General features: G+C 51.1%; 1 protein-coding gene across 1 annotated transcript in view; it reads left to right on the top strand.

Annotated features, from left to right (window-relative positions):
* The first annotated feature begins 6,959 nt into the window (after positions 1-6,959).
* The window catches only part of PRICKLE2 (prickle planar cell polarity protein 2), a 108,019-nt gene continuing 101,210 nt past the window's right edge, over positions 6,960-13,768 (top strand). The window contains exons 1-2 of the mRNA XM_052777754.1: positions 6,960-7,039; positions 7,411-7,493. Coding sequence (XP_052633714.1) covers positions 6,998-7,039; positions 7,411-7,493 — 125 coding nt within the window. The 5' untranslated portion in view covers positions 6,960-6,997. The remainder of the gene's footprint in view (positions 7,040-7,410; positions 7,494-13,768) is intronic.

Raw genomic sequence — 13,768 nt, 5'->3', positions numbered from 1 at the left:
CCGGGGCATCCCTGAGCGTACCAGGTCTCTTCAAATCCAGGTGTCTCAGGGGACAATCCACCCAGACCGGTGGCACAGACGATCTAAGGAAACCTCAGCCAAGGACATTACGGCAGACGGCTCTGCTGACTCTCGCTTGAGCTGCTGTCCCCATCCAGATTGGGCAAACGGAGAGCTGATGCCCTTCAGATCCATTTTTGAGAGACGTTCCTAAATTCTGCTGACTGAACTGCATAAAGCGGAGCATCCTAAAGTCCTTCCAACAGCTCTTGCCGACATCTACAGCTTCATCCCGATCTATGTGGAAAAGGCAGCGGGTGTGCCTTGTGCTGGTGCGTAGCTCACCTGGAATAACCCCCGAGAGCTGCGCGCCCGCCCCGGGAGAGGCTGCCTTCCTTAGGTGCCCGAGATAATCTGACAATATCCTCCTCTTCATCAGCTTTCCTCTGTGTCGTGCAAGTGGTATGTGGAGCTTTCCAGATATGTCTTGCATTCAGATTTCGTTAGCGGCATTTTCCCATTTGATCGTTCCTAATGGCCCGGGCCTTTCAAGAGCCTAAATGTACGGAAGCGTTTAACTTGGGAGTATTGGAAGCTTTAGACAGCAGGCAGGTCCCGGGCTGTTTGCCTTGTCCAAAGAACCGGTATCTCCAGCAGGTAAAAACAGCACAAATGTAAAACCTGACAACATTGGTGGCCGGAAGGGAAGCCATTTCTGGCATCTCAGGGACCATAGACATAGTTTTCTGAATTTTCCCTTAGAGCAGCTACCTAACTTCTGCCTGATTTGAGCTACTGCCCCACCACAACCACTGGCAGTCTGGTTTTGTCAGGTATCTCACTCCCCTGTTCATCAGCAGGTTTCAATCTTGTGGAACAGTAAGAAAAAAGCTATTTTCTTTTCCCCCAATGAGAAGAGATAATAAAACAGCTTTAAAAAAATTGTAAAAGGGCCTTTCCACTTGTGGGATGACAAATGCATGATTAACGTGAGGGACTGAACATCATCTGTGATGCTTCCAGTGTCGTTGCAAGCGAAGGGCAGGATGGCTTTACTCCCGACAGCTCATCTCTTGCCTTGGCTGCTGACACTTGCCTCTCTGGGAGTTATCCCAAATAGGTTTGTTGTTTCTCATCTTCAGGAATGGTCCTGAAAAGTGAAAGTAGCATGGAAGGAGTGTGAATTTACAGCATAAAGCAAATAATTCTGCTGGATTGCAAGAGAGCTCAAGGGAGTGAGGGAGGGATAGTAGAAAATTACTTGTTGCTATAGCGCAAGGAGGTTTTGTGCAAATTGGCAGAGCCCCACTCGATTGCTTTGTTTAGCCTCAAATTGAGGAGCATTAAGGAACCGCATGAACCAGCACGATCTACCACCCACCTCTCCTCGAAGAGAGGCGAGGTAGAGCTGTGCCTGGGGAGTCTTGAGCTTGACAGCAAAGAAATCCAGTTCTGGGAAAAGCTGCAGCGCTGTCATTTTGGGGAGCGAGTAACAGCCTGCAAGTACGAGGAGGGGGCTGGAAGAGGAGCAGGAGGAAGAGGAGCGGGGCAGCAGCCGGGATGCCCGTGCCCCACGCCGATACTTTGCCGTGCCGGCACTGGTGGCCGGGGGAGCCCGGGGTCCCTCCAGCACCCCAGCGGTGCACAGCCTGCCCGGTTTGAGAGGGGTAGGGCCCTTTTTGGGGGGAGTAAGCTTTATGTATCCGCTTGGCTCCGTGTTTCATAGCAGGTGCTCCTCTCTGCGGAGTGGGACTGGGCTGCAAGTTTTTATTGGTGTGGACTCCAACTCCCAAATGCTATTTACAGGGAAATTGAAGACTGCCTTCAAAATTAACAATAGATGGCTATAAATCTTACTCAGTTACCTAGCAACTAACACAATAAAATCCTAAGGTTAAAAGGAGAAGGGTTATTTGGAGATACCTTGGGGAGCACATAATGGCCATTTGCATTCCTGGGTGGGAGGACAAAAAAAATTCTGGGATATTTACAAATTACTGTATTGATGAAGGAAAAAAAGGTGAAATTACTCAGTGCGCTTTTAATCAAAATACCTCAGAACTGACAAATCTAACAAAAAAATAGTAGTCAAATGGCTGTGATAAAGAGCACTTGGAAAATGTATGGCAATCTGCAGAAATGATGGAAGCGTTTTGTTAAGTTGCTAAGCCCACTTCGTTACTGTTTCTGACATCTGAAGTGTGTGTACTGTGGACTAACAGTGTAATAAATGTTCAAAGTGAATTTGACCGGTATGTGCCTGATGGAATATGCCCTAGAAAAACCTACGCAGTGCAAAAAAAATGTAAAACTGAAGTAACATAGCATGATTCATCCCGGCCTGGGTTCCTGTTATGCACAGCACAGATTGAAATTCCATATCCCCACCTCAAACTGGGGTTTCTGCACAGCCTTTTCTGCCTGCAGTCACTGCAAATCTCGGAGCCGGAATAAGCGGAAACACTGAATTGTTTCCCTCCTAAAAGACCCTCATGGGGGCACGTTCACCCAGGAAGGAGGAGGCTTGGTGGAAGAACTATGCAGTGAAATAGATGCCTGGTCCCTAGCAAGCTCCTTCAGCAGCTGTGACACTTAGAGGCAATTTTTAAGCCCTCCTTTTGTTGTTGAAAGGCTTCAGACGATAACTGCCTAATAACAGTCAAACGTTTATTACCTTCAGGGTACTAGATGGCGACAGGATTCATGTTTGAGCTGTAATTTACCTGCGCAGGCTTCTGGCAGGAGGAACCGTGAGGAGACTGACTCGGTCCGTAACAACCAAATTCACCTTGACATCGCAGAGGGGAGAAATGTATGGGTCCAGAAGACAAAATGAGAGCTGCTTTCTGCCTTACTCCAGTGTTTTCTCTTTGTGGTACTGCTGCCCCGGCGCCGATGGTCAGGGCTGGACTGCAGGAGGCACAGGGGTGTCAGAGCTGATGGAGGATGCCAAGAGCTTTCTGCAGGTATTTTGGAGGTGATTTCCTAACAGGAGGCATGGTTTGCAGGATAGATGAGCTGGGGGCACTTTTCTGGAAAGACTAGCAAACTTTCCTGGCTTAGTACACAGAAGTGTTGTGTCTGCCAGCTAACTCCTATCCTGAAGTGGTGGGCCAGAGGTGGAGGCACATACTCTGTGATCTTTGGTGGCACAAGTTATCCCCATATTTCCCATCCCCTGGTTTAAGCTACTGCTGTGGAACCGCAGCTCCTGGTCCTGAGTGGTAAGAGGTGCCCGCTGGGCTTGCAAACAGTGACCACTCCTGCTATTTGCTCAAGCTGGTGTCCCAAAGGGGATGGAGGTCACCTGGTGAGCAGAGCCCTAACAGCATCTCCTCTTTCCCACATGCACCAGTTGGGCATGCTGCAAGGTGAGACTCGGCAGAGCTGTGAGGTTGGGCATATCCCTGAGACCGGGTAAGCAGAACAGCTCTGCAGCAACATGTGTTTCTTCTTTCCACCTTCTGCTGCCAAAGGCTGAATTTGCTTGAAGAAGTGCATTTTTCTGATCAGGAGGCACAGCACAATGTGCATGTTAAACTAAGATGCTCTGCAGGGCTTGCAGCCAGACCTGCTGAGCCACGAGGGCTAACGCAGCCTGGGTACGCTGCGGCCACTGCAGCGCCTGCCCTGCGTCTGGGGCTGCTTTCCTGCACGGATCCCATGTCAGCCCCTGCACCACCTGCCCTGGGACTGAAAGCAATGCAGGAACTGCATTTTACCTTCCCCTGAGCTCTCTGAATTAAATTGTAATTATTTCTGTGGTATCGGGTACAACGGGGAGCAGGAAAATAAGAGCACCCCTGTCATTTCCCTCCTCTCAGCCATTCGTAACTCCATAAAGGGAAAGGGGGGTCCATCTCACGGTGGACGAATGGAGCGAACTGGGTTTTAAACCGGTTTAGCCACGAGAAGGGCTGGGAGAAGTGTCATCTCTAGGCAGGTTTGGTTGAAACAGAAATGGGAGGGGAAGATGACGTGCGGAACAATTTAAGAGACGGCAGAAACAATAATTTGTCAGACAAACTGTCTGGCATATATTATCCATGTATCTCTGTTTCTGAGCCTATTTGACAGCAGTATCTGACACCCCCCCCCCACCTCCAAGCTGAGTCTGTCTCCTCTCAAGAGGAAGATCTACATGTTTATAAGAACAAAACCACAAAAACCCCTTTTGAAAGTACCTGTCGTGGTAGCACAGGTAGGGCTGGAGCTGTGTTGCTGTCCCCTGCCCGCCCAGCCATGCCAGGATGTGTGCATCATCCCCTTTGAACATGGTGAGAACAAAGGAGTGGGAGTTTATTTCCTGAGAGATCTTTACTCTTGGCAGCTTTTCTGGGGGAGGAAAGAGAAGAGGAGCGTTCAGACCAGTGAGATAATGTCTCCCCTCCCTTTCCCAATACATCCCAGAGATGATGTTCTGGCCTGGCTGTTTCCTTATGTAGATGCAGCATCTGAGCGACCCTAAAATGGGGACTGAGTCCTCCTGACTAGCCCTTCATTTATCCTGGATGTCTTGGGCCAGAGGGAAACTGCTGTCCCCGTGAGATATTTAGATGCCGAGCAGTCACTGAGGACCTGACTCCATTGGGGTCTTTGGTACCTGAATATTTTCATGGCTCTGGGTGTACGTGATTTCCCCGGGTGCCCCTCCAGGCCCACCAGGGCAGAAGCAGCGAGCCCCCCCCTCTTTTCTGCATCTTCTGCACTCCCAGGCTGAGCCCTCATCTTCCCTCTCCTTTCGAACACACTGGTGCAAGTCTCGATGCTCAGAGCCTTCCCTGCCTTTTGCCTGTGTATCGAGGAGTCACCCACCAGCATCTGCAGCATCTACCGAAATGAGGCTGGAGGATACAAGCCGTATAGGGCAGCAGGCAAGTTTGGTGTCCCCACGGACAGGTTGGGATGGAGGGAGGGGACCAATCTGCCTTGTTTTAAGAAGCAATTTAGGACCTGCCTCTTCATCAGAAGACTGGAGCCGTGATTCAGCACAACCACACCTCCAAGGAATTTACCCTCCAACTTTGACTTACTTTTGCTGTTTTAAACTTATAGCAGATGTCCTCACCAGCCCTGTTATTGAGGGCACACAGCATCTCTTGCAACAGCAAGGCAATTAAAAAGGATTTGCAGGTCACCTTTAAAGCATTTCCCACAGCACGTTGAATCTTGTTATAAGTCCTGTATCCAATAATGCTTTTATTTCGGCGTTTTAATTGGAGTTTTAAATATTCTGAATCTTACGCAAGACACCCAAAGTGCTGGAGATTTTCAGGCCCTCTCTTGCATGATGCTCGTTCCCTGAAATCCAGTTGACCTTCAGTAGAGATAACAGTAACTCGGCACCCCTGATATTACCGTATCCGACATTAGATACAGCTTATAGGTAGGGGTGTTTTAATATGAGGTCAAACCCCAGTCTGCAACCAGTTGCCTACAACGTGATGAAACGTGTGTGTATTTGAAGAGATCACGTCCTCCCTCGAGAGTTTCTAAAATATTCGTGTACCACTGTATGAGCTGGAAACTGGGAGAGAAACCGAGAAGGAAAATGATGATGATGAAATTTAGCAGAAAGGAGCAATGGAGGGAAGCTGGAGGGTTCTGGAAGGGCAAAAATAGCAACCACAGAAAAACAGAGCAGGGTGGGATGGCAATATTTTCCCACTGACAGGAAGAAAGCCCGTGAAAAAGTACATTTTCTCCATGATAAAATTCCCTGTTTGGGGGCTTGGTTTTTTTTTTTTAGAAAGCCCAGCATTTATGGGAGGAAAGAGTGAAAAATCTCCCTGAAACTTTTTCCCTGAGACTCTTCAAAAGGCAACCACACAGGTCCCAGCCTCATTTCAGGCTCCTAGAGAGGAAGATACAAGTGAAAAATTGACAAAAATGAGAACTGATTAAATGAAAAAAAAATTATCAAAGCGTTACGGTTTTAACCAGCTGTGAGGCAGCAAGGCAAAGGAACAAAGAGGCAGGGAAGGAGGGGAAGGAGATGACAGGATCTGCGAACAGCCGCAACCACGGGGTGAAGCTGTGAAATGCTAATGGCAAAGCTGCTCCATCCCCACCGGGGACAAGTTTCTGAGGACCCCTGTGCTCCGCGAAGCGTGTTTGCTGCTCCCCCTTCTCCCCGTGTTTCATTTTGCTCTGCCTTGCGCCAGATGTGCTGTTTGATTGCAAAACCCCGGGGGTACGGGCTGGTTGTTGGCTGCGGGGATCTCTTCGTAGCGTATTGTATACATGAGAAGAGCAGGCTGATGAGTGGGCTGCCCCACGGCTCCCGGCCCCACGGCTCCCAGCCCCACGGCTCCTGGCCCCACTGGCCCACGTGTAGCTCTGGGAGGTGTAACAGGTGCTTTGCGTCCCAGCCCGGCATCTCAGGCTGCAAATACACTCCACAGGACCGTGTTTCTCCTGCACCCTGCTCGTGTTTGTGGACTAAATCTGTCCTGTGTGAGGAGGGGAACAGAGGCCCAGCAGGAACCTGGGCTGTTTTCTCCCTGCCTTTGCCTATGCCAGTAAAAGTCCCCCGCGCAGTGCAGGCTGCAATACGCTCAGAGCTGTAACTTCAGCCGCGCCCCTTCAGCGCTGCAGAATCCCATCTCTGCCCTTCTTGGAGCTCAGGTTTTTTATTAACACGCGGGCTCTGGAGCGTTACGAGTGCACCGCACTGCCGGGCAAAGCTGGCCGAGCTCTCTGCTCCCGACGGCGGCGGGACAACAGCCAACGCCAGGAAGGGTCCGGGGAGGCTCGTTAACTCTGAAGCGGAGTGATGACAGCAAGCGCTGCACTAGGAACCGCCGGCCCGGGCCGGGCCGGGGGGGGGCCGGGCTGGCCCGGGGCGGTGCCTGCCGGGCCGAGGGGCGGGGTGAAGGGGCGGGAGTGCGGCGCGGCGGAGGGGCGGCCACCGGGGGGGGGGGCGGGCCCGGGCGGCCGCTGCCGCGCATTCGGGCTGGGCTGCGCTGGGCTCCGCGGAGCGCGGCTCGGCACTGCCATGTTCGGCCGCGGCTCCCGCAAGCGGCTCTCCGGCCGGTCGGTGAGTGCCGGGGCGGGCAGGGGAGGATTGGGGGGGTCGTCTCCCTTCGCCCCCCCCCCGCCCTGTCCCGTCCCGAGGGGTGCGCACCCCCGCTCCGCTCCAACCTGTGGCTCCGTCCCGGCTGTAACCCCGGTGCGGTGCGCGTGTCCCCCTCCCGGCCCCGCCACTCCCAAGCGCCCCTTTCTCGCGTGTCCCCCCCCCCCCCCATCCCCTTACCCCTTCTCCCAGCCGTGCGGGTGTCCCTTTTCCTACCAGTACCCCCCTTTTCCTCGGGCGTGCAGCACATCCCAAGGTGTTCCGTCGTCCCCCCCCCCCGCACCCCCCTGTCCCGCAGCTGGGGGGCCGGGGCTGACTTGTGCGGTTTGTTGCAGCTGACGGCGGGGGAGCCGGAGCGGGGCCAGCCCTGCACCACCTGCGGGGACCAGTGTCCCGGCTTCGCCCTGCACAAGTGGAGGTAAGGCCCGGCGAGACCCCCGTGTCCCGTCCCCCCCCCGAGGGTAGCAGGACCCCTCTGGCTCTCCCTTCGCAGGGTTTTGTGGCTCCCTCCCAACTCCCTGTGCATCCCGGGTGCAAACGTAGCTTTTTTGGGGGGAGCGCTTGCGTTAGTCTTAAACGCGTTGCCCACCCTGGCCGGGTGGTTCTCGAGACGCGGGTGGGTTTGGCAGCCCCGCCGAGCAGCACCCAGGTGTGCCGGTGCTTGCCGCTGGTGCGGGGCGCAGCAGGATCCAGACCCGGGACTGGGGTAACTGGTTTGCTAATTACGGCCTCGCCGGTCTGCTCCCTCGCCGCGGTCAGGAGCTCGTCCTGCTGCTGCCCCGGGTCGTGCCGGGGGCTGAAGCCGCCCTCGCCTGGCGGGGACAGCCTGGGGTGGGATGGGAAGGGGGGATCGGGCCTGAAGGGGTCCTGGGTGGTTTGCACCAAACCCCTGCGTGAAACTCCTGCCTCCCCGCCGTGACCCCGTGATGGGATTTATCCCCTCTCAGTGATGCCAAGCAGAGATTTAGCTGTTGAAATGGATGGGGGGTGTGTAGGAACGAGCAAGTATTTTGGGCTATTTGTGTTGTGCCTCTTCACTAGCCCGACAGCGCTGGTGCACACGAGGCACAGCGAGTCCTGGCCCTGTGCTGGATCAGCCCCTTCTCCCCTCCCTGCGCTGTGCTGCCTGGAAATGAGTTCCTGCTCATGGGCGATCTGGGACTTGGCGATATTAAATCTGGGCTGTGGGCTCTGGGAGCTGGTGCGCAGACTTAGTAGGCCAGGGAGCCCTTGGCGACCTTTTAACCTTATTTTATAGGGTATACCCTTTTCTCCAGCATCTGCCGCGCTCAGCGCTCCTCCTGCCTTCTGCCCTACTTCTCAGAGCTGCGTCTCAGCAGATTAAAGCACGGGTTCAGAGCGAGGAGGGGGATTGATTTATTCCCGTTGAGTTGTATCTTAAGCTTCAGCCTTGCAAGTCATCGTTCCCGGTGGCATTTGCTCCAAGGTGCAGCGGGATGGGGTCCGTGGGCCGAGGTCTGCCCCGAGGGATGCGCCGGGGCAGGTGGGGCTGGCCGTGATTCTCCAGCCTGGCCTTCCACGTGTGCCGGTGGCATATCCAAGTACACCCTGTCCCACCTCAGACCTTTAGAAGGTGAAGGTGTCCCTTCCTCCTGGGCTGCAGGAGCTGTGGTCTCCTGACACCCTCCCAATGATCTGAATCTGCCACACGTGCGTTAATGGATTTATAAGGTCACCCCTGAGTTGTCTTCTTTTTGGGGCGTATAAGTGCTTTCCCGAGCTGTCCCAGGTTTCCTCATCTTGTTGCAGAGCCGCTTTATAATGCTTAAAAGTGTCAAGGAGAACTTTCAAATGTAGGGTAAGAAGAAAAGCCACGGTCACCAAAACTATTTCTCCTCTGCTCCAAGGACTTACGAGGTGCTGTGGCTTGCGTTTCGTTATGTCGGAGGGTGCAACTATCCAGTGGCTTTTGAAGAATTAAGTGAATTTCGATAGCATCCCATCGAAGGCCAAGAGGGCCAGCAGAAGAGGCACCCAGCTACTCGGGGGGTGTCAGATGAGAGTGGTGTCGTAGCTCTGTTCGGGTTGTGCCCTCCGCACCGGCATGCTGTGCCTCTTGCGCCAAATCCTGCAAAACCCCACGTGCAGGAGGAGGTGGAGCAGGAGGCTCCAGCCGGCCAGGACCGCCAGTAGCTGTCTCCTGGCTGCCCGTTTCTGAGGGACCCTGGACACGGGCGAGGATTTTGGCTAAAACCATGTGGATTGTTCCAGCAGCCTTTTCTCAGGAGGGAAGGGGTTACCTCCCCCCGGGGCAGGAGAAGGATGGGGGGCCCTTTGGGGTATGGGTGGGGGTCAGCCCCCAGAGGCATTGCAGCTTGCGTGCTCCAGGTTTGCGTCCCACTGAGCCGGGCAATGCCAAGTTAGACCTTACACCAAGTTACCTTACACGGAGGACTGGACAAGCGAGAGCCCTCCTGCACACATTCACATTTAATTGCCTTGATATAAGAGTAAGTAGGCAATTAAAACAAATAAAGGCAACCTATTTGCTAGAACACAATAGAGAGGAAGCGCATTCATTTTTTACTAGCCAGCGGTCTATTAATGCCAGGGGACGTGTAAGCAGGCAAATTACTAATAGTAGTTTTGTAGGTCAAAAACACGCCCAGGAGCCCGTGCCCTCTGCGCACAAGGCAGCGTACCCAGCGCCTGCTGGGGATGCTCACCAACACCTTAATGCACAGAACGAGATTGGAATAAAACAGGGTTTTGCAAGGAGATCGGCAGATTAAGGATACAAACCCGGATCAATTAACCACTAGATACTCGTAAGCTTTTTTATAATCCTTTAATAGTGGAGTTTTGCTGATAAATGTAAATGGGACTTTTTTGCTTCAAAGATGGGAACTGGTGATATGCTTCAGGGAGAAGGAAAAGAATTTGTAAGCTTGCAGGCGCTGAAACCATTGCTGATGCAGGCATTGTCGTATACATAATTATGCAGGACTGGGTATTTTCTAGTTACCTGTGATTTTAGGTGTGATCTGTGCAGCTACTCCATCAAGCAGGCAAATTGCTTTGGTAGACGCCAAAGATTTCTGTACCCATACGTTCCCTTAAAAGCCACTTTTCTCAGATGGGGAGATGGCTTTGAGCGTTAGTTGAATTTATCATTCCTGGAAGCACATGCATACTTCCTGAGCCAGGGAAACCACTCAAAAATAAATTGTATTCTGCAGAACTGTTTTCTTTTCAGAATAAACCCGGTCTCTGTTCTGTAGGTGATGTGCAAAAAGATGATGAAAGGGAATTGCCAAGTAATTAAAAAATGTCCCTGGTTTTAGAATTTGTTTTTGAATCTTCTTAATTTTGCTCTGAAATTATAATGTCAAATTCAAGGTAGTGGGTGAATTATCCTGTAAAAGCGTCGGCATATTTAATACTATTTTGGTGGAAGCAAGGAATTGAAAACACCCTGTGTTACAGACACACTTAAACTGGAGCCCATTGCCTGCGTCTTATCGCCTCGAAGCTCTCGGACCTCTTGCGTGCCACAGACCTCTGCCTCTTGTTGTAAGGCAGAAATTCAATTTTCAGTTTTAAATCACATTAGTCCCAAAGAGGAGAAAGTAAGTGGTTTGTCTGAAAAGACTGAAGTTTGAATTCCATCATCCTTGGGCATGAAGTCTGCGAGGACGCAGCTATCAAACCGTAACCGGTATAACCCCCAACTTCTGATGGTTGAACAGCAAAATGACTCCTTCCTCTAATCGCATCGCGTTCTTTTATGGGAGGTTGTCAGTAAAGTACGTAAGGACTGAAAAGTTCATCTGTGTGGGCTGTGGTCTGGAGGATGGAAATTGAGTGCACATAACCAAATCCTCATTAATACAGGTCGATACTTGAAAGGTGGCTTTGTGTGGAAAAAGTGAAATCAAATTCAACAACAATCTCCCAACTCCTTAGGCGCTGGGTTGCTGTTTTCTAATCAGATCTGCATTACATTAAACTGTGTGCCATTCAGCTTGTTAACAAGCTTTGGCATTAAATAAAGCTGTCACAGGAGTTTGGTGAATGAATAGCCATTAGGAGTGTCTTTTGCATAATGTCTTGCAGAGAAAAGCCTTCGAGGGAGGTGGTCCGGGAGCAGGGAAGGGAAGGGAATTTATAACCTAGTCCTGGTGCAATTAGTGTGAATATGCAAACCTCGAAGGTGACAAATGGTTGGCAGCTCCAGGAAGGGAGCGAGTGGCTTTTGCTGCTGTTAAGCCTACTGTGAAGAACTAATTTTGGATTTACTCTGGGCGAAGTAAAATTACAGTCTTAGTACTGTATTTAAAATAGCGGATCTTTCGTGTTGGGAGATTGGCATGTGTTTAGCACACAGAGCCATGGTTTGTTTGCTCCTTGAGAAAGCCTTGCAAAAAACGATACGCTTGCAATTCAGCAGACCTTGCTGTTCCCTGCTCTCTACCTTCTCCTCCAGAACCACCAGCAACAACCATAGATGCAGGACACCTAAATCGCAAGGCGGTATTTGAGCTCTGGTTTGAGGAAGTGAGATGTGCCACCTGGTTTGCAAAGCCTGCAGAGGCAGTGGCGTGCGGCTGATTTCAGAGGGAAGGCATTCAGATGCTGTGACAGTTAAGATAATTTTAAAAATAGTGTCTGAAAACCTTTGGAGAAGTCTTTGTTGCCATAGTTATTCCTCTGGGTTGCAGAAGTATTTAAATAACAGTAATAAACATGACATAAGACAAAGACTGGCTTACTGGGGTTTTAGTTTGTGTGAAATTGTTTTACATCTTTTCTTGGGGTCTCTTCTCTCTTGCATATGCCATGTAATCTTTGTCCCTTGAAATCATGTTTGGAGGGGAAGAGATCTGCTTCTCTACATGGGTTGCTGTTGCACATCATGGTCTTAATATCAGCGGTGTGTGTTTGTATAGCACATAGTGCCCGGCCCTTACCTTCCAAGGCAAATTTATGTGACTGTTGACTTGATATTCAGTAATATTCCATGTAAACAAGTGAAGTGTTGGTGCATACAATTGTTTCGAGCGTTCGTTTGTTTCTGCAACTCAGCATCTCACTATAATTTACTGCGGCCAGTCCCACAGAAGTCTGATCTCATCTGGCCCTGCCAGATCTGGGAGCATCTGCAAGGACAAACTTTTCAGCTTCTCAGGAGAGACCACCTGGAGATCCCGGGTGATGCAGGATCAGCCCAAAGGGTTGTGATTGACCACTGGATCACAAAAAGCTATGGACGAGGAAAAAGAGGAGACGTGTGTCGTGAGATGGTGACCCGGTAAACGAGGTGGTTGACCAGAAGCCCAGAGATGTTTGGGGTTGCTGGGTGATGGTGGATAGGTCGCCTTGCAACTCCCATCTCTGCCTCATTGACTGTAGGCAGGGAGTTGCTAGTGGCAGTGGATGTTTGTTTTCTTTGTGTGTTTGTCCCGCTCCCAGTGCTCTGGACATTAGCTGCTCGTGTGTGGCGAGCAATGAGAAACTCTCCGTGTGTTTGCAGCCTCAACCTGCGTTCGCCTGGCACTGGCCCTGCCCGCAGGAGGGACATCCCAGCAGGCTCACGGACGCATCCCGGGGCGCGTTTGGGTCTCCAGTTTGATGCCTGGTGCCTCATCCAGAGAGCAGAAACAATAATATTGTCATGCAGCACGTGAACGAATAACACCAAATTCTGAAGCATTTGTTTCTACTTTCAAAAAAAAAAAAGTACAGATTATTGCTTCCATATGTTTTCAGCATTTTTCATAGGTTATGTATCTTTTACACACACGCTCCCAGCTTTTCCCTTTCATGAATAACATGCTTTGTGCCTCTCTCTCTTTTAGGATTCAGATATTCCTTGCATGTTTATTTGAAAGGCTTTGGAGATGTGAGAATAGCATTACCTTATCTTGAATGGGCTTATGCTCGCATCACTGCCGTGCCGAACCGTGCCGGGCCCGGTGGGTTTTAGCAAATTTTTCATTTTGCCATGGGGAACCTGCTGAAATAGGCAAAACTCAGCCAGTGCGGTCCATCCTGGTGCTCTGGAGGTGAGTCCCTGAGGGACTGCAGAGGAGCTAAGCGGGCTGCTGTCCCCAGGGGTGGGCAGGAGTCGTCTGTCTCTCAAGGATGCTGTCCTCCTGGTGGAGGGGATGCAAAAAAAAAAAAAAAAAAAAAAAAATCAAAGTTGGGTTTTGTCTGCTGATTTTAAAGCCTTTCACAAAAGGGTTGGTATCGTTAGCTTGTTTTTAATTTTTTTTTTTTTTTTTTTTTTTGTCATAAGCAACTCACAAAGGAGTCATTCCCGGCCAGGTTACTCATTGACAAAGTAGTCAGTGTTCTTCAGCCTCTGTGCCCAGGGTGATTTGGGATGGGCAAAACCCCTGAAAGAGCAGGGTAACTAGCGATGACTCGTGCTGCTGCCGCCGTTCCCACAGCATCTCTGCTGAGGGGCAGCCGGGCCATCAGGATGGGAGTTTGGGTGGCTTGTGCTTGTAGTGTAGGGATCAGCTTCATCCTGCCCTCAGACAATCTATCTTTTCATAAATGTCAAGCGCACAGTTGCATTTAACGAACTCCCAACCAATTTTTTGGCCTGTCCTTTCCACGTCTTCGTGCCCCGCTGCTGAAACAGCACTTAAAACAGCCGAGACTGATAAGGTATCCTGTTTGTGTTGGCTGGGAGACACGATATCCACTTTAAGAGAGCATTACAAT

The sequence above is a fragment of the Harpia harpyja genome, chromosome Z (genome assembly GCF_026419915.1).
Source record: "Harpia harpyja isolate bHarHar1 chromosome Z, bHarHar1 primary haplotype, whole genome shotgun sequence".
Taxonomy (NCBI): Eukaryota; Metazoa; Chordata; class Aves; order Accipitriformes; family Accipitridae; genus Harpia; species Harpia harpyja.
The sequence above is the reverse complement of the archived record's forward strand: the minus strand, read 5'-3'. Positions and strand labels throughout refer to the sequence as shown.